This window comes from Lacerta agilis, chromosome 1 (genome assembly GCF_009819535.1).
Source record: "Lacerta agilis isolate rLacAgi1 chromosome 1, rLacAgi1.pri, whole genome shotgun sequence".
Lineage (NCBI taxonomy): Eukaryota > Metazoa > Chordata > Lepidosauria > Squamata > Lacertidae > Lacerta > Lacerta agilis.
In genome coordinates, this window is record NC_046312.1 from 84,004,266 (window position 1) to 84,024,255 (window position 19,990).

The 19,990-nt window shown below is 45.4% G+C and overlaps 1 protein-coding gene across 1 annotated transcript; it reads right to left on the bottom strand.

Annotated features, from left to right (window-relative positions):
• Positions 1–1,516: 1,516 nt before the first annotated feature.
• STK36 (serine/threonine kinase 36) lies at positions 1,517–19,323 on the bottom strand. Its single transcript, XM_033160852.1, has 26 exons — positions 19,214–19,323; positions 18,867–19,007; positions 18,244–18,321; positions 17,133–17,263; positions 16,797–17,046; positions 15,890–15,983; positions 15,613–15,782; positions 15,321–15,517; positions 14,572–14,686; positions 14,324–14,467; positions 13,605–13,784; positions 12,632–12,729; positions 12,187–12,292; positions 11,543–11,684; positions 10,784–10,911; positions 10,569–10,673; positions 10,308–10,403; positions 9,756–9,850; positions 8,872–8,935; positions 8,274–8,384; positions 8,062–8,136; positions 6,646–6,817; positions 6,255–6,402; positions 4,854–5,013; positions 3,595–4,338; positions 1,517–2,239 (listed from the first exon to the last, which is right to left on the bottom strand). The coding sequence occupies exons 1-26, from the start codon at positions 19,295–19,297 to the stop codon at positions 2,093–2,095; spliced, it is 3,975 nt and encodes a 1,324-aa protein (XP_033016743.1). The 5' UTR covers positions 19,298–19,323; the 3' UTR covers positions 1,517–2,092.
• Between the last annotated feature and the right edge of the window lie 667 nt (positions 19,324–19,990).

Consider the following 19,990-nt stretch of genomic DNA (forward strand, 5'->3'; position numbering starts at 1 on the left):
CATACTAATGGACACAACAGCTTGAGATGGTTTCTTAATGCTGCTGTTCCCCTTTATTGCCTCTCATTTAATGCTACCCTAAGATAACTGAGAAATCTGTAAAGCCTATTAACAGCAGGTGTCATTTGAGGTTGGATATCTGGGTAAAGTAAAGGAACAGAGATACAGCTATAACTCTCCTAACCTAAGATCTCCCATGCAATGTGGAAACCGTTGTCAGTTCAGCTTCCTTTTCTGCTAGATTCTCAAAACAAGTAGATTAATCCAGTTTAGCTGCTTTTGATTCTATGGGCTCTACACCTAGTGTTCCAGGAGTTCAGCCCCCCATTCACAGCAAAGATGGACTTTCCAAACAAACAGTGCTAAGCTTATTAGTTGACTACAGGTGCATTGGGTTCTTCAGCATATGGGCTGCATTCCCTTCAGGCAGGCTTCCAAGGACCACCTGCTAGTGCTGGTGATGGTAAATTTTAACTTTGAACTGTAGGATCTTTCTATCCTATATCCAGGCAAGCAAAGGGCATTATCACAATGCTAGGACACATTTCAGCCAGGCAAAAATGTTCAAGCAGGACTGCTAAGGGCTGTGAAGAAGAGTCCTAAGGATTAGATAGTGAGGCTTGGAGGATTGCATTTCAAGCCCGAGCCTGCATTTTCTTATCTCAGACACACTGCATGATACAGTAGCTCCCACAAAAGCCTGCTTTTATTTGAGTGTAAGATTATGGCTCACATATCCACATTTATGCAGAAGTAAGCCCTACAATGTTCAGCAAAGCTTTTTTACAGCTAAATGTGTTTAGAATTGCCTTACTTTTCTTTACAAAATAGAAAATTCTTTCCAGTAGCACCTTAGAGACCAACTGAGTTTGTTATTGGTAAGAGCTTTCGTGTGCATGCACACTTCTTCAGATACACTGAAGTGTATCAGAAGAAGTGTGCATGCACATGAAAGCTCATACCAAGAACAAACTCAGTTGGTCTCTAAGGTGCTACTGGAAAGAATTTTCTATTTTGTTTCGACTATGGCAGACCAACACGGCTACCCACTTTTCTTTGTACATTCCCCCACTCCAACACAAATATGGAAGATAATTTTGCATGTTCAATTTTGTAACAAATGTTTCATGTTAGGTACATTATGTGGCAAAATGTTTAGTTTCTGCATCTAAGTGTGTTTTTGGCATAGGGTGTAATTCAGTGTAGTACTCAGTGTAGGTATGCATGGAATGAGGTCTCCTCTTGCACAGTTTTTAGGGGAAGAGGGAGCCCTGTTGCATGAGTGGATGCCATTCTGCACCCACAACTTAATTTTTAAGACCTCTGGGTGGGATTCAATTCTCTTCAATCAACTGCCTCTAGGCTACATCCATATGGAGGAACATGTGAGAAAACAAACCAGGTTTTATTACAAAAGCACACTATTAAATATAAAAAAAAACTGAAACAAATAATGCATGCAATCCATTACAGTTGATCAGAGGCTCTGCGGGGATACTATAACTCGTAACAAAAACTGAAAATGCTTTCTGCCTTCTGGTCCACAACTTAAGCTGCAAAAATCAAAGCAAAAGAGGAACTACTTTATTCTGGCCAGCAATGCCACTGTTCTCTTTTCTGCTTTTAAGTAGGGATGCTTGGTGATTTGTGGCTGTCCACTCTTCTTCTTCAAGGGGAAAGGAAGAAATTCTCAGGAAAAAAAGAAAAAACAACTTCATAAAAGACCAATATCCCAAGGCACTTAATGCAGAGTGCACTGAGCTAGGATTTTTGCAACACATGAGCTACACATGTCTTGTTTAGGTAGGAGAACACAGCAGCTTGGCTGTTTCCGTGGATGGTTCATAGCAGGAAAATGGTGCTTGGAAGGTGTCCTTACTGAACAGCGGACTGTGGCAGCTCTGTTCAGATGATGTAAAACAGAGATCTGCTTCCAACTACTTCCAACTTCACTAGAAAGACTAGCGCGCTCTTGACATTTTGGCATATTGAAGGCCATTCCAAGACAGTAGCTGCAATGATATTTCAGCTCCATGGTTCTCCAAACCTCTGGTGTTTGGAAGGAAGAGCATATTGGAACCCTCTTGAATTCTCAGGCACTGTGTGCAGGCTGCAGGAGGTGGATCAATTTCTTACAATGCCTTGATGATGAGGGGCGTGGGCTGCTGTAGGCACTAGTCTGAGGTTTGTTACATGAAAGTGCTTCCAACTTTTCACTTGCTCCGAGTGACACCAGCACCTGGAAAGGAGATTAGGACAGATAAATGTTGTGCCCTGACATAGCCTATTGTGCTAAGCTATGTAGGGCATTACCACAATTACTTACGAGAAGGCCTGTGTTTTTAATCCTGCCTCCAACATCACTTCTGCATTATCAGGACACTGTGTTGGGACTTCCATCTACTGCAAGTAATGCACAGCTGATTGAGGAATATGTTATGTTGGGGATAGGACTGAAAACAAGGCCTCCCTTTGAGTAATTATGGTAACTCCCTCAATGTGAATAACACAGCATTAGGACTCCATAGAGAGCCTCATAACTCCAGTGTATCTTCAACGTCTGGTACTGAGAAAGATGTCATTCTGACAGTAAGAGCTGTTCAACAGTGGAACGAACAGACTCCCATGAGAGGTGTTGGACTCTCCTTCCTTTGAAGTTGTTAAACGGAGGTTGGATGGCCACTTGTCACATATGATATAGTTGAGATTCTTGCATTGCAGGGGGTTGGGCTAGATGATCCTCAGGAACCCTCCCAACTTTACAATTCTATGATTCTTGGAGAACACAGTCATGTTTTCATAGAAAGGGGTCTAGCAACTTAGGGTTGTATTCAGTGTACTGTTGGTATAAGGCCTTTTGGCTGTGCAAAGTAACTCCCCTTCCTCTCTGCATACCCTCTAAATCTGTTACAGGGGCTTCCACAGCCATCGAAAGCAAATTTGGGGAAGGTGTGAGGTGCACAAGAATCAAGGAGAGTTCCACTGCACAGATGCCAATCCTTGCACTAACTGAGCAAGTGCATTGGATACCACCCTTACACATAAAAAGTGATGATTGTAACTAGGTAAAGGAAGAATGAGATCTACTGTTGGATGACCTAATATAAGCTCAGGGACACTTGGAAACAACAGAATGTTATCATGAAAAAACATCTATTCCTTGAGAATCCAGTGGTGGGATAGTTTGGAGCTCACTTATGTGCAACTTTTTGAAAGAATGGAACAGGTTGAGTTATATTGATAGCTGACTTGCTTTGTCATCTTAATTAGCAGTTATCACACACTGGCTGTTTGTAAAGTGCTTCTGTCATAGAAAGGAGGGGTCAAGACAATATGGCAGCTAATAGCAGCAATGAACTCTCAAGGTTTTCCCCCCTAACAAGAACCTACCAATGTCATTTTCTTTTTTTACCTCAATTCTTCACCAGCAAGCAAAGCTTCATTATCCTCAACAACCATGGCAGGTAACCTTGTAATAAGGCTTCTGTTATGCATTGTCAGGAATTAACTGAAGCACAATAAATCTGACTGCTGGTTTATTAGGGCCTGCCCTCAGCTGGCCGAGTCTTTTCCCTCCAGTTGCTGAACTAATACCTGGTGGATCCTGGGCTGCTGGCCAATAGATCGAAGAGCAATGAGTGCTGCCTCTTGCACAGCTGGTTGTGAATCATGGCAGGCCACATCCAATAGACGACCAGGTACCCTGCTCTGGATCAGTAAATCCTCCAGTTCCACCGACTGGTGGCCCAAGTTGCCCAGTGCTGAAGCCGCATTACAGCGGGTCTTGGCTTGCGGATCACTCAGGAGCTGAACAACCCAAGGGACTGCTTTGCTGAGAGCTGGAGTAAGAGGGCCAGCCTGGTAGGCTGCATTGCCGACAGCAAAGCTGGCTGAGCGTCGCACATGTTCGTCCTCATCTGAAAGGCGTTCTAGCAGATGTTCCAGCAGCCCAATCTGGTCCTGCAGAACCTGGGGAAACCCCTGTCTGTGGCGCAGCAAGTTCCCCAAAAGGCTGCACGTTTTGGCACGAACCAGGCATTCTTGGTGGCACAGCAGGTGGCTCAGTGGCTGGGGAGCAGAGTCTGAACCACATAGGAGTCTCTGTAGGAAAGGCAGGTGAGCTGGACTGGCCCGGGCTATGTGGGTGAGCAGGGAGAGCAAGTCTGCAGTAAGGGCTACTTGGTCTGATAGCAAAATAGCAGACAAGAAGGCAACAGCATGCTTTGAGGCAGCCACCCCCACCACCTGCTCAATGACTCCCTCGTCGCTCAGCACCAAGTGGCACAGGAGACTCAATGGCAACTCAGTCTCTGAGAAGGGAAGGTGGTGAATGCAGGCCTACAAAGAAAGCAAAAGCAGAATGGTGTCTCGAAGTGTCATACCAGTATGAAGTTGGCACCAGCAAAGTTGTGTTTGTGCAAAGACTGCTGCTTATGCAATGGAACTTCCTTTCCTCATCCTAGCCACAAAATCTATTTGTAGTCTTTCCACAAACTGGACAGCTTTGTTGGACATAACTCTGAACCTTTATCATTCTAAAAATGTTTCCCATAAAGGGTAAAAATCCCCTTATGCTTTTATGAGGCTGGCATTTCCATCCCTTCCCCAGCCTACAACCACTTTCAAAAAGGGCATTTGGTGCCTCATTTTATAAAAAGCAGTTTTTTGAGTGCATCCACATAAGCACAGCCACTATGCATCAGGATGGAAGGCATTGCTTTGTGTGGAGCAGGACAACTGGTCTGGCTAAAGCAGAGTCTGCATCCTTGGGCAAAAGGGGAAAAGAGAGGTAAGATCCTTCCCCCGGCTTCCCTTTTCTAGTGCTTAGATGACCGACATGAGAAAAGCTTTACCTGGAGTAACCGTGCAGCGATTTCAGAGTCCCTTAGACCTGTTGTGATAAGCTCTAAAGTTTCAGGGTCCATGTCCAGAGCAAAGGGGAAACAGAACAGCTGGCAAATTTGGAGCACAACAGCTGACACCAGCTCTAGGTCACCATCCTCTCGCATCTGCCTGGAAGAGGGAGGAAAGCTGTCAGTGAGATGTTAACTTCCAGCTGTAAGTATATTTGGGCTGCAATAGTAAGCACCAGATGCTTGAAGAAAACAGCCTAGTGAAACAATATCTATTAGTAACCATGCCACAAGAACAGTAAGGGGAGGGTTGTTGCTCAATATGCATATTTTGCATGCAAAATGCCCCAGGTTCAGTCCCCATATGGGGCCGAGAAAGAAGACTCCAGTCTGAAACCCTGGAGAGCCTCTAAGTTAATTGCTCTGAGCCAAACCGCTGCTTTTCATAAAAGAAGCAAATATGCTCAAGCTATGTTATACCAAAGCAGAAATAGGCTTAATGTGCACACCTTACTTTGATTGTAATTTTTGTAATTAGGAATCAAATACATCAGCAAAATTTGGAAGAGGACAAGGAATAAGGTGGCGCTGTGGGTTAAACCACAGAGTCTAGGGCTTGCCAATCAGAAGGTCGGCGGTTCGAATCCCTGTGACGGGGTGAGCTCCCGTTGCTCGGTCCCAGCTCCTGCCCACCTAGCAGTTCAAAAGCACATCAAAGTGCAAGTAGATAAATAGGGACTGCTCCGGCGGGAAGGTAAAAAGCGTTTCCGTGCGCTGCTCTGGTTCGCTAGAAGTGGCTTTGTCATGCTGGCCACATGACCTGGAAGCTGTCTGCGGACAAACGTCGGCTACCTTGGCCTATAGAGCGTGATGAGCGCCGCAACCCCAGAGTCGGACACGACTGGACCTAATGGACAGGGGTCCCTTTACCTTTACCTTTTAGGGCTGCTGTAATAATAAGCTGAAACTGAGGAGAGTTTGGGAGATATGCAGAGCACAACTTGTGCCTCTTTCTAATCTAATTAATCTAATCTAATCTAATCGCCTGCTCAATAAAAACCTTTATGGACAAGTATAATCCTAAAAACCTCATCTTTAATATAAAAACAACGGTGGTTAGAAAGCCAAGTTCAGCTGCATGTATCTGGAACATTCCTAAGATTGAACATAGGGACGCAGAAGGTTGCATATCATCCACTTGAGGCAGCGTCTTGGGGCAGCTTTCTTGCTGAAAATGGGAGTTGGTAAGAAGGGGAGGAGCTAGACCAAAATCAGGGGTGAGGGAGACTGTATTGCTGTGCTGTGTTTGGGTAAATGACAAGTATATTTCTATGCAGCAGCCCCCTGCCCTCATCCCCCTCCAGCAGCATTCTATAGCTCAGCCCTGGATTTATCACTCACGTTTGTGCCAAGTGAGTCAGGAAGCCAGGTTCAAGCAGCTTGCTCAGGGTTGCCATCATGACCCCATTGGGCTGGCCCAGCTGGAGAAGGCACTGGTGAGGCTCTCGTGTGAAGATGAAGAGGGCTAAGCTGAGGAAGAGCAAGGTTCCTACAGCAGGGAAAGTACGAGTGATTACCCCTTAGCCACCTATTCAATGTCCCCTTGCCTTTCCCAATCGGAGAGGTGACTGCCAGAACCAGGCCTGGCACCATGGAAAGATTGTGAGCATCCTTATGTACAGCCTCACAAAGATGAACCTCCTCAGCTCTCTCTTCTGATGCATAAATAGCAAGAGGAGACACCCAAGAGGCAATATGGGGTGGTTCTTACTAAAGGAAAGCCACTTTGTACCTTGTGGTGAGATGAGGTTCCAGTATGGCTCTGGTGCCTGCTGGCCAGCTCTCGGGGTCTCTCCTTCCATCACTGGCTCCTGAGAAGTCAAGTGGAGCACCATGGCAAAGCGATGCCACACGATGCCCCAGAGTTCGGAGGTAGCAAACTCTCGCACTAGTGCTGCATCTCCCTGACAGAAGAGGAACAAGCCCTAGAGCAGTGAGATGGGAGCCCAAACACCCTATTCTGCATTGCAGCTCAAGGATTTGGCTCATTGGAGACACCTTAATTCCATGGATGCGCCCTCTGTAGCCTGACAGACCTAAACCCTTTCTGACTGGACCTCTCTTCCCATCTGTATCTAAAAAGCATGAAGCTCGGCATCCACTAAGAGGAATTGCTGCACATAACTCAGCTGATATGCCCAGAAAGGGCAGGGAGTGAACTGCCCTCCCCATTTTGCTAGGGAATTTAAGGTCTTCATCACCACAAACTGCAACATATATTTTCAAAGATGGAACAGAGTCAATCCTGCAGAATCCTTAGACTCTGCTTTTGTTTTATTACATTTAAACTATCACAGTATATGTTAATTGGGTGGAAGCAAACTTCTAGTCCATAAGAGGGGGGAAAACAATGTGGTAATATGCAGGTGGCTATAGGTGAGAATTTTGCTGGAGTTTCTTCACACACACGCACAAATATACATACACAGCAAATTGTAGATAAGAATAGTGCAATGTCCTCAACAGTATTTTATTAAACTTTCAAATTCTATAGAAAGAACTGAGCCACCTAGCCAGAAAATATGCTTGGAAATTATCATATCTATATAACTATGTTAGCAAACTGGGTTGTTTAGGTCCAGTTCTAGACTCTGCTGTCTTTCTCTATCTCGGTGTTACCCAACCTGGTGCCCTCCAGATGTTTGGGACTCCGTCTTCCATCAGTCCCAGTTAAGCATAGATTAGAAAATGGTTGGGGTGATGACAATTGTGGCCCAAAACATTGAGGATGCCAGGTTGGGGAGGGCTGCTCCGTCCTTTGACCCAAAGTGGCCCTTCCAGTTGTGGATAGGGCAACCTCCAAGGAAGTCCATGAACAGACAGGACAGCACCTGGATGAGAGCCAGTTCCCTACTGCCAAGAGCTGAGGGGCTACACACGGCCTTGGCGGAATTAAGCAGGGCCATTTCTTACCCTACCCCATTCTGTTTCACCTAACAGCAAATACTTTCCCTAATACCTCCTGGATCATTTGTGTGCAGCCTTTGCCAACCAGGTGCCCCAGATGTTAGACCATAACTGTTTGTTGGACCACATGCTGGCTGGGGCTGAGGGGAGTTACAATCTAGCAACATCTGGAGGTCACCAGGTTGGCCAGTGCTGCTCTAGAGAATGCAAGGGAGCTGCTTGGTGGGGCATGAAGTCATACCTGGCTTAACAGCTGCAGCATCAAGAGCAGGAGCCCATCATAGAAGCCAGCTCCCATGGGAGGTGGCAGGCATAGCTGAAAGACACCAAGAGAAAGGACTAGACCTGAGACAGTGACCTCAAAGTCAGCCACTATATGGCATGGCAAGCATGACACAGCCAGTGGCCTATGTGTCCTGATTTGCCCCTGTCTGTTTGGAGCTGGTTTCTTACCTCCGCAGGTTCTGTGAATACAGTAGCTATAATGGCCATTGCTTCCTCTTGCCTGAGCATCACAGTGGCGCCATTCTGAATGAAGTATGTCAGCAGCAATCCTGCGGCACTCTGCATAAGAAAGAGAGACCCCTCTGTGTGCAGGAATGGCCAGAATGTCTTCTTTAGTTGCACTGGATGCAAATCTAGTTATTAGACTCCCCGCAGGAATGGCAATGCTGCTTTCTCCTTCATAGTCTACAGAAGTCCAACTCCGATACCTCTGGCATGAAAGGGTAACAGGCAGACCATGCCATTTCTTTGCAGTCTAGAAGTATCTAGTACACACTTGTGGGACATGTGGGAACAGTGGGATACCTCTTTTTCGCAGCTTGTAGAGCTCTGCCTACAATACCTCCAACTGTGTGGGGGAAGATAACAGCTTGGTACTTTCCTTGACCTTAGTGAGAATCCATCACTCGCCATTGGGTGCAGTGTGGAAGAGTTTCTCTTGAGTACAAACCTACAGCTGGGGCTACTGACAATCAGATTACACATATGGGGTAAAAGAATCTATATAGACAGTTCTAAACTCTACCCCAGAGTAGAGATTACTCACTAAAACAGAGGTAGATGTTGCATGGTTGAAAAGAGCCATGGCTTCCTTCAGCACTATTTCAGACCTAAACCACAATCAAAGAAATAACAGCATTAGAAGGATGAAGCAACAAATGCCAAGGCCCTCATCTTCAAAGCTAGCAATACTCGCCAGACACTTAAGTGCAGGCATCCCCAAACTTGGCCCTCCATATGTTTTGGGACTACAATTCCCATCATCCCTGACCACTGGTCCTGTTAGCTAGGGATGATGGGAGTTGTAGTCCCAAACCATCTGGAGGGCTGAGTTTGGGGATGTCTGCTTAAGTGTGTGCCTGGAAAAGGAACGGCAGCCGAAAACTAAGGCTGGGGCTGCACTGTGGCTCAAAAATGTGGTTATGTCATGTAACGGCTTCAGTGGAATCCTAAAAACCAGTAATTTCATTTTCTAAGCATCAAGAAAACTTCTTGGCAGCATTGTTGCTCACTGCTGGATAGTTTCTGCTTCAGACTAAGAAACCATCAGTTCGGCACAGCTTACAGTCACCAAAAGTCTAGACCTTAACACAGGTGCCAGCTCTCTCCTTATGTATACTCTGTGTAAATAGCTGGGAGGCTATTGCTACTAGGCCCCACTCTGAGCAAGCAGTGAAGCACCATTGCACATCTTCCTGCAAAACATCTCTTGGAATGGCACATTTTGCGATGGGGCATATCCCTCAAAACCAGGGTTGTGTTGGACATTTCCAGTTTCCCTTTTTTTGTCAAGCGCCTCCCCATTGGAGCACTGACTCTCCTTACTTCTTGCCAATCCACACCACTCAAGTTAAGTCTCTGCGAGCCCTTTCCCTTCTTCCCAAGCAGTCAAGGCAAGAATACGAACTGTGCCAAAGCAACAACTCTTACTGAGGTGGGAGGATCTGTAGCTGGAGGAGCAGGATGGAGAAGAGTCTCAGTGAGGCTTCAGCTGCCTGTACTTGTGCCACTTCAGTCAGTGGGACCTTTCAAAGAGACAAGGCTCAGTCCTGAAACAGTGACCCCACAAACCATCACCTTTCCACCCCATACCCACTGCAAAGAGAAGCTACCCAATGTTCCTCTCAACTAAACCATGGTTATCTCAGTGCCCCTCCCCTGCCCATGCCAATCACATTGGAATGCCTCTCCTGTTTCCACACCATCCTTTCCCTGATACAGTTTCCAGTTCCTTGCTCATTAACTCTCAAACCCCAGCATCTCCGGTTAAAAAAGAATCAGGGAGCAGGTTGACGAGAAAGACCCCCTGATTGAGACCAGGGAAAGCCACTTCCAGTCAGAGTGGACAATATCAGATGGAAAAATAGTTTGACCTGGTAAGAGGCAGCTTCCTTTCTCCCCCACCCCACCTTCTTAGGGCTGAGACTTTGCATGTGCTCATGATGAGGCAGTTCTCTTTGCAGTTTCAGAATAAATAAATACCTTGCCTTGCAGGGCACAGATCAGGGAACTCAGCCTTTCTGGAGTTGCTAAGTGATGGCACAGAGTCGGACTGACATGGCAACAGGCATACAGGACCTGGGTGATGGAAATGCAAAACAAGATCAGACCACCGAGGCATCATCACTTTCTTCCCCAGTGAGGAGGGAAAATGGAATGCATGTTGCCTCCAAGGATAAGATGCCCTGGGCACCAATTCCCCGACTCCCAGAGAAGCAAAAGGAACATGGGGAGATGCGTTACCTTCAACCCATTGAGAGAAGAGGCAGAGTGCTCAATTCCTGAGAGAAGACTTGGCAACAGGTCATTATCTTTCTCAATGAGCTTCTCGGCTACTTGCTGAGAGATCTGCAATGGAAATCCCTTGCCTTCAGTGCTAACACCATTATCAGTTTCCACCACTTGAGGGAGCTTTATAGCCAACTTCTCAGAAACATAAATGCCAATAAAACTCCCACCTGCTTTTTGGCCTTATAACATGTGCTGTGCCCTCCTGGGATGCCGCAGGATGCAGCTAGGGCTGCAGTAGAGGCAGCTGCCAAGTGTTCACTCCACTCTTGCACTGCCTTTGCTTCTTTGGGAAACACTGTTGGGGGTTGGGGAGCAAACCGAATACACCAAGTAAGGTTAAATACACCAACTGGAAGTGGAACAGAAATGCCACTTACAATAATATTATCTATTACTGTCTACTTTTATTTATTTCTTTTTTCACAAAGTGGACCCAAAGCAACTTACTAGAATAGTACAAATATTAAAACTAAAACAGAATAAAAACCTAAAAATGCACCTTCCATATAAAAGAGAGGTCTACTACATCCATCCTACCTTTAAACCATCAAATTAAGAGTGAAAAGGTAAACTGAAACATTTTTGCCTGGCACATAAAAATAGAGATGGCACTAGGCTTGCCTCTCTGGGCAGAGCATTCCATAATCAGGCAGCCACCACTGAAAAGGCCTATTCTCATAGAATTGTAGAGTTGGAAGGAACCCCAAGGTTCATCTAGTCCAACCCCCTGCAATACAGGAATCTCAACTAAAGCATCCATGACAGATGACCATCCAACCTCTGCTTAAAAAGAGTCCACCACCTCCCGAGAGAGACCACTCCACTGTTGAACAGTTCCTACTGTCAGAAAGTTCTTCCAGATGTTTAGTCTGGAATCAGGAGGCATTTTGCAGTCAGATGGGCACGTTCTCCACAGCATTTGTTACCTTCCTGAGCTGGCTGTTTACAGCTAGCCCCATGGCAGAGCGCATTCAGAAGGGGGTGATGCTCCTCAAACAAGCTGGTGTAAAAGGGAATGGAGATGGATGGGCAGGCACAATCCATGCTCTCACACAAGTGGGTGAAGCACTGTAAGGATAAGAGACAAGGGATGCTGTTGCAGTGAGGATAGTATAGGTCTGGGAGACGTGGGGAGCCTAGAGCAAGAGTGGGGAGACTTTTTCAACCTGAGGCCTGCATTCCCTTCTGGGCAGCCTTCCAGAAGCCCTATGCTATGCCGCATGTAGCCAAAGGCAAAAGAGGGCACAGAAATGAATGCACTACAAATATCATATATTTTGGGATGAAGGAACAATAGCTGCTCCTCATCTTTGAAAAAGTCAAACTCCAGGTTGGAACCCATTTCTGTCTCAAGCCTTAAAACACACAGGTTCCAGGGGTAGGCAGGGAGAAGTGAGCATTAAATTGAGAATAAAACTGAATTAAATGTAATATAGTTTCCCTTAAATTAAATTTAGTGAAATTAAATTGAGCATTAAGCATTAAAAGGATGCTTAAGGGAGAGGGAGAGAGGGTGAGACAAGATGAAGATGAGTAACTAGGAGACAGGAGGCTTGAAAGGGACCCTTACCATCAGGCTTTGTTCTTGCAGCCTGCTCTCTTGGTCTGTGGGCTGAGCCAGCAGTGCAGGTAACAGGGCAAGGAAGCGACTGGCAGAATTGTGGAATGCCTGCAAACTAGAGAAGTATCTGTGTTTATAGATTTGACATAGAAGCTTAGCCTTGAAACATGGCAATGAGCTCAACACAGGCACTCAGATTTTCACTTTCTTTGGCCAGTACTGTATAATTGTGTAATGCTCAGAACCTGTATGATGACAGGTGACTAAGGACATTATATGCCATTTCCAGTTCTCAGACTAAATAATGACACAAGGCACCGGAGTGTGGAATGAAACTGCTTTTTTTGTATTTACTGTATTCATGCACACTGTGCTTTAATTTTGCCTACTCCCATACTGCCGACAACACAGCATAATTCACCTTCATATCTCATCTGCCATGAAAGTGCCTTACCTTTGCTTCTTTCCACTCTGCTGTCGGTTGAAATCACTGGCAAAGTAGGCTGACAGGACAGTGATTAAGTCTATCAGTAGGGTGATGTACCAGGGCTGCTGTGGGAAAGAAAGAGAAGTATGTGTTCTTGGGGCTGGATTCCAACTGGTTAGGTACCCCACAGAAAGAACCAGTAATCAAGAAGAACTATTGGAATCATCTGCCAAGGTAAGAAGAATGGGAGGAGGAGGAAACTAACAGAGTTCTGAGTAAAGTGGGTTGAATTCTGTGCCAAATTTAACCTTTGTAAAGATGCACAGAATCTGTAGAGGAAAGACTGTTTTCCATTACAGAGTGAACTCCATGCAGCACAAAATTTGGAATCAAAGAAGGAGGCTTTTAAATAATCTCACCAATAAAAGCTTTTAGTTCCCATAGTTATCTACATATATTTGAAACATGCTGGTATCAGCTGTGGTAGGGTCAGACACCCTGGAGGTTTCAAGCAACCAGGTGATAAAGTTACTCAGCCAAGCCCTTGGTTCCTAACCCCTTGTCCACCATTCATACCTCCTATTCTTCCTAACTGCTTATGAGTATTGTCGAAATATCCCAGATTCTGCAGAACACTCTTAACAGTGCTTTTAACCTTGTGCAAGTTAAATACTTTTACATAATGAACCTTCTTTTTTAAAAAAATCCAAATACTATATGCTTAGTTTGGATTATAGTCCAATAAGAGTCTCCATGTTTCCAAGCTGTCCCTAGTCTCTATGTATGTGGCTCATCATGTGCAAGCTGAAAGGCCAAAACAGCCTGCTATGCACCTAGATGCTTTAACTCTTCAAAATGCAAGTAGCCGACATGGTGTCCTTCAGATAATGTGGTCATTATCCCTGACCATTGGCCATGCTGGGAGGGAGGGAGTTGTAGTCCACAGCATCTGGAGGGCGCCACGTTGGCTACCCTGTTTTGGCGAATGCCTCTTCTCTACCTGCTTGACGTTGATACTCTCCAAGATGCTTCCCGCTAGCTCCACGAGGAAGTGGGATAATCCTGTGTCACTGCAGAAGTTGTACAACAGCTCCGTGTCACAGCGGGTACCTAACAAGTTGCCAGTAACATGGAGGGCAGGGCGAAGATGGGAAGCTCCCTCCAGCATTCCCTCCAGCACCTGTATAAGGAGAAGGGGTAAATGTACATAGGACATACAACTCTTCCCCATACAGGGCAAGAGTCATGGCAGAAACAGAGACCTTCCCCACACCAATGCCTAAAGTGCTCTAGAAACACCGTGCAAACCACTGATTCCACAGTCACTCTGTCTTCAACAGCATCACAGCACACCCTTGTCACCCCAAAATTCATCCATGAGATGTTGCTCCCAACAAAAGAGTTAACAATATGCCCAGCTTCCTTTCTAGGATCCACACATTTTTACAAGACCTCTATATTCTGTCAATTCTTAAGAGTCTCCATCTTTCCAAGCTGTCCCTAGTCTCTATGTATGTGGCTCATCATGTGCTAGCTGAAAGGCCAAAACTACCAAAGGAATCCAACAAGGAAAGAGTGTTTCCACTAGTTTCTTTCCTCTTCTCTCTGTAGGTAATCTCGCTTAGCTTCTGAAGGACATACCCAGCATACAGCAAACATTCTCTCTCTCTCTCTCTCTCTGTGTGTGTGTGTGTACATTTAGCCCTTCCCTACACTCACCTGCTGACCAGAATCCTTGAGTCGGGCATGGATGCGCTGCACAAAAGCAGGGTCTCCGAGAAGGCTTAGTGGGGCACTCAGCTGCACATGGGCAGGATCTGTGGCATCTATCAGGTGCTGCCACTCCTCATCGCTATCCAACTCCTAAGAGGCAAGACTGAGTCAGTGGGGACCACCACCATCAGAAAGCCAGGAAAGTACTTCCTTGCAGCTATGCAAAAGACTGTGGTACGTGGCCATGCGCTCACCTCAGTTTCCAGATCCACAGTGTCGATACTGCGTCTGCCTCGTGCTTCTGCTCTGCCACTTTCTGGCCTCAGCTCTGGGAATTCCCGCTCGTAATCCTGTGTGATCCTATTCTCTCTGTCCATGAAGAAGAGGGATGAGAGGCTGAAAGCAGGCTACACAGCAATGAAATGTTCTCACCCCAGCTTTGGTTTTCTCTTGTAAAGGACCCCTGGACAGTTAAGTCCAGTCAAAGGTGACTATGGAGTGCAGCACTCATCTTGCTTTCAGGCCAAGGGTGCTGGTGTTTGTCCGCAGACAGCTTTCCAGGTCATGTGGCCAGCATGACTAAATCACTTCTGGTGCAACGGGACACCGTGAAGAGTGCCAGAGAGCACAGAAATTCCATTTACCTTCCCGCCGCAGTGATACCTATTTATCTACTCACACTGGTATGCTTTCGAACTGCTAGGTTGGCAGAAGCTGGGACATATAAATGTCAGCTAATTCATTTGTTTCCAGTGTTGTCTTGGTCATTTGGTATTACTTAGAGCAACAGTATCTCTATCTGAAAAGCCTGCAAGCTGGAACTTACGTTTCTATAACTTAATCCAGAGCTGTTTTGCTGAGCCTACAGCAGTAAAAGATTTGGACCTTACTCTGATTCTGTGTGGTGTCTGGTACTGCAAGCTTTAGATCCACACTTCCACTGCACATGTATCATATACCACAATCCCAACAAAATAAACACATTTCAACTCCTCCTTCTCACCGAGGTGTGGGGGAAGGTTCCTTTTGCTCCCACTCCATTCCCTTTCCTCCAAGGCTAGGGTGCCTCTGTTCTCCAGTGCCAGGAGCTGCCCAATTCACTTCTCTGGGGTCTGTCTGAGCAAGGCAGGCTTTGCGTGTGTGGCTCTGGACCCCCTTGGGGGTTCCTTCCTTAAACGAAGCCCTGGATTTCCCCATCTCCTGTAAGAAGTCAAGCAACACAGGAAGATTCTAATGGACCGGACCCCACCATACCATAAGACGCCTTGCCAGCAATGGCGCTACCTGCCTCTCACCTTTCTCCGAGCCTCCTGGGCCATTTTCTGCCGTGCTTTCCTCAAGATCTTTGACTGGCCACTGTGAGGGGCCAGTGAGTTTGTCTGCTGCTCTTTCAGGGCCTGCAGTTCAGGAGGCAGTTTGCTGGTGAAAGGGTTGGTAATGCCTTGATCCATTGTGTCATCAATCACTGCAAAAGAAAAGGTCCATGTTGGTGACTGGGCTTGCTTGAATTGGGCTCTGTAAGGAAAGGCAGATGGGGGGAAATTGCAAGTAAGCATGGCAGCTGGTACTCACCAGTGACCCGCCCTGCAATGAAGGGGTGATAGAGTAGCTCTGGCCAGGACAGGCGCTGCCGAGGGTCTTTCATCAACAGGCCTTGCAAGAAGCTCTACACAGTAATGAGAGATGGTCACTTCACGTCTTCACACTACTTACAGTCTGTAACCCCAACTGCTAATTTTACCAGGAAAACCTTGGAGCCAATGAAACTCCTTGGTCGCTGTGGGAAGAGTCTATCCAATCCATGCATACAAAAAGCATTCCATTTTTAAGTTTCTAGCTCTGAAGATTATTGAAAAAAGTCTTGCAAACGTGGCTGCATATTCTGCCTTAAGAAAGAAACCTAGTGGCCTGAATACCACCAAAACATGTTTGCACAAGAACTACATTCCTTGGCACAGATGTAGCAATGTGGTGTCCTTCAGACATTGTGGACAACATTTCCCTAACCACTGACCATGCTGGCTATGGCTGATTCAGTCAAAATCATTGGAGGCCATCTCTGCCTTAGCAAGTACACTCTTATCCCAGTCTAATCCCCACAGGCAGTGGGATAGGATAAGGATTGGAAAATGCACTTAAAAGCTGCATTTCTACCTTTCAGACATACACACCAACAGTGTGAAAGAGGCTAAGTGGCATGAGTGAACAAAATCAAAGGTGTTCAAGATTCCAAGGAGAGAACAATCTCAAACCACAGATACATACAGTGTAATGCCAGAGATACAGATAGCTGAGTTTGAGCCATGGGAAACCCAAAAGTATAAGCTTCTAGAGCAAAATATATCTTTGATGGCCCTTAGCAGGGCAATCTATCTTACAGGGCTCTTGTGTGTGGATAAAATGAGGCTAACGAAGCAATGCATCTAAACCTGCCCTGAGATCATTGGATGGAGTGGGGAAGGCATTTAAGTATAGTTACCTTGAAGTTGGGGCTCATATTTTTTGGCCACTTGATGGGGTCCTTGATGATCAAGCTCACCAACTGGAAGATGCTGTTGGTATAGAAGGGTGGTGTCCCCACACACAGCTCATACAGAATGCATCCCACTGACCAGAGGTCAGCTGTGTGGTCGTAGGGTTTCTCTTCCACTAGTTCAGGCGCCATATACAGTGGTGTGCCTTTTATAGATGTCAGCACCATGGTATGAATACTCATTGCACGGGCAAACCTTTCCAGGAAAGAAAGAAGACAACAGAGACCTTTCAATAATGAGACCAGAGATTGGTTGGGGAGATCAGTTCTTAACGTACCTACCCAAAGTCACAGAGCTTGATCACTCCTCCTTTCCCAAGAAGGATGTTTTGGGGTTTCATGTCACGGTGCAAGATTCGGTGGGAGTGCAGATAATACAGTGCTGATACCAACTGAGAGGCAATATCTTGCACCTGAAAGAAAATGACAACCCTGATACTTTGCAAAGCCCATTTAATCCTGTAGGGATGCTCTACATCTCCAGCATAAAACTTCCATTCCTTTTTGTTATCTTTGCCGATGCCCCTCAATTATGAATCACAAGTCCTTCCCCAACACACAGAAATCTACTTGTATTATCCTAAGATGACTAGATCTAGTTTTATCATTGAGGGCAGCAAAGAGCAAGCATTTCCACTCTTGTATGTACCCTTCAGGTATTTGAAGACTGTAATTGTGTCCATCTGCTGCCAGACTTCTCCAGATTCAACGCTAGTTCAAAAATATTTTGTTCACTCATGCATTACTTGAAGTGTGACTCCAGATATTCTTATTTATTTAGGATAAGGGCTGTAACTCAGTGGTAGAGCTTTGCATCCAGAAGGTCCCAGGTTCAATCCCCAGCATCTCTAGATAGGGATAGCAATGTCCCTTGTCTAGAACCCTGGAGAGTCACTGCCAGTCAAAGTAGACATTACTGAGCTAGATGAACTAATGGTTTGACTCAAGGCAGCTTCCTACTACTAATCATGGTGAATTTTATACTGAGTTTGTAATGTTTTATGGTTTATTGTGTTTTTATATTGTACCATACACCACTTTTGATATTCCAAATTGAGCAGTATATAAATTGGTTAAAAAATTAATAAACAAAAACACATACCTCCTTAAACCTTTCCTTGATTTAATCTGTTCTAATATCATCCCTGGTATCAAATTCAGAGGGATGGGTCTCTAGTTTCTCAGATCATCTTTTTTTAAGATTGGGATATTGGCCTGTCTTGTAAGCAACTCAGTCACTATTCTAGGAGATGTAACAGGTTCATGTCAAAGTACACAGCTAGAGGGTTTATGGCCTAGCAGAGACTGACACCTACCCACAGTCCAGCTACTCTCCCATTCCTGGAATCATTCATTGCACTGAATCCCCACTCACTCTTCTGCTCATAGTTACCTGCTCCTCAGGCAAGTTCCCATCATCCTCAAGGATCTGAAAAAGCTCCCCTTCAGCATAATCTGTCACTACTACAACCTGAAGGAGATAAACAAGAACAGAATTCCAATGAGAACATTTTCAAAGGTGGGACACTTGTGGGTGGGGAATGACAGTATGACTAAGCTCTCTGTACTGTCTGAAGCCTACAGGAAACCACCATCAAAAGAAGTGTGTGCAGCAGGTACCAACACATTTTTATTTGACTGATGAAAGTCCCTATGGAGAGATCCAAACTCTAAGTGTGTTGGACACTCTGGATAATGTCATTCTGCTGATAGGTCTTGGAAGGTTAATCGCCTGATGCAGCCTCATGAACCAATAGGCTTGACATGGCAATTCACACCTCCACAGACAAGGTGTGTAATTTAGATAGATGTTACCAAAATGGCTAAATTTTAGTTCACTCCTCCTAGGTACTCATTGGGACATCTGGAGAACACCATATAACCTAAACTTCATCAAACAAAATGTAGCCATTTTCAGGCCTTTCTGCTTCCTTGGGGACTTTCCACACAGCCAGGAAGACACCCTTTTCTTCCTCACCTCCCACACTTAAAAAGGAATCCCAGCAAGCCCCTTACCTCTTTATCAGTCTCAAAACTGTCAAGCATCTGGACAATGTTGGGATGATGAAGCCCCCTCATTATCTCAATCTCTCGTTGCAAATTCTTCAGCTCTTTCTGTGAGCGACCCACTTTGGGAATAAACTTCAAGGCCACCACCTGCCAAAAATTTATTATTATTAATTTTTTTAAAAAAAGGCTGGAAATGTGTCATACACTACTTTCCCCTCTGCCTGTGCCTGAAAAATGACCACTGCAGGCTCAGAAGCAGACTTCTTATGTAGCAATCTTTGGAAACAACTCTCCCTAAATTAACTCCCTTGCCTATTGATGAGGTCCATCCCCCTGTTCCCTTGTGCTCTTACCTGTGCACTGTATTTGCGACGCCCCTTGTACACTCTTCCAAAAGAGCCTTCGCCAATCATCTCCAAGACATGATACTTCTCCATGATGGGAATGTGGGGAGGGGTGTGTATTAATCTGAAAGGGCAGAGACTAGAGATTAAGCTACAAACGAACAGTAAATGAAAAATGTAAGCATAATGGCAAAGCATGTTAATTCACAATACTATTTTGAAAAATTATTATTATTATCTATTATATTTGTATACCTCCCTTCATCTGAAGATCCCAGGGTGGTTCACAACAGAAAAATGCAAAATAAGAATTCAAATCATGCACATGTGGTCAAAACCAAGAATCAAAAAGAAAAAAGGGAGCAAAGCCAATATGACATGCATATCATCGAAACAGCTCTCAAGAGGGGTCCCAGATCTCAGAATAGTTGTGCTTTTTGCATCTCCAGGCAAAAGCAGTTTTTTCACTCGCTACATGAGAAGAAAGCCCTCCAACCAAGGAGCTATTGGAGGAGATATCCAGTCCTTGCAATGCTGTAAAACCAGTTGCTTAGCCACCAATAAAGCATGCAAGTTCCAGGACATTAGGATATAACAGAGCCACCCATGACCATCCAAATATTTCAGGGACAGTCTCAGAACAAAATTAATTTGAGCAAGCATCTTCACCGAAGAAGAAGCCGCTGCAAGGCAAGACCATGTTTTTAATGCTTCCCAAGAAAAGAGTTAAGGCACCCCTGGTCCAAAGTGCCCCATCCGGTGTCCCTCAACACCCACAATTTTTTA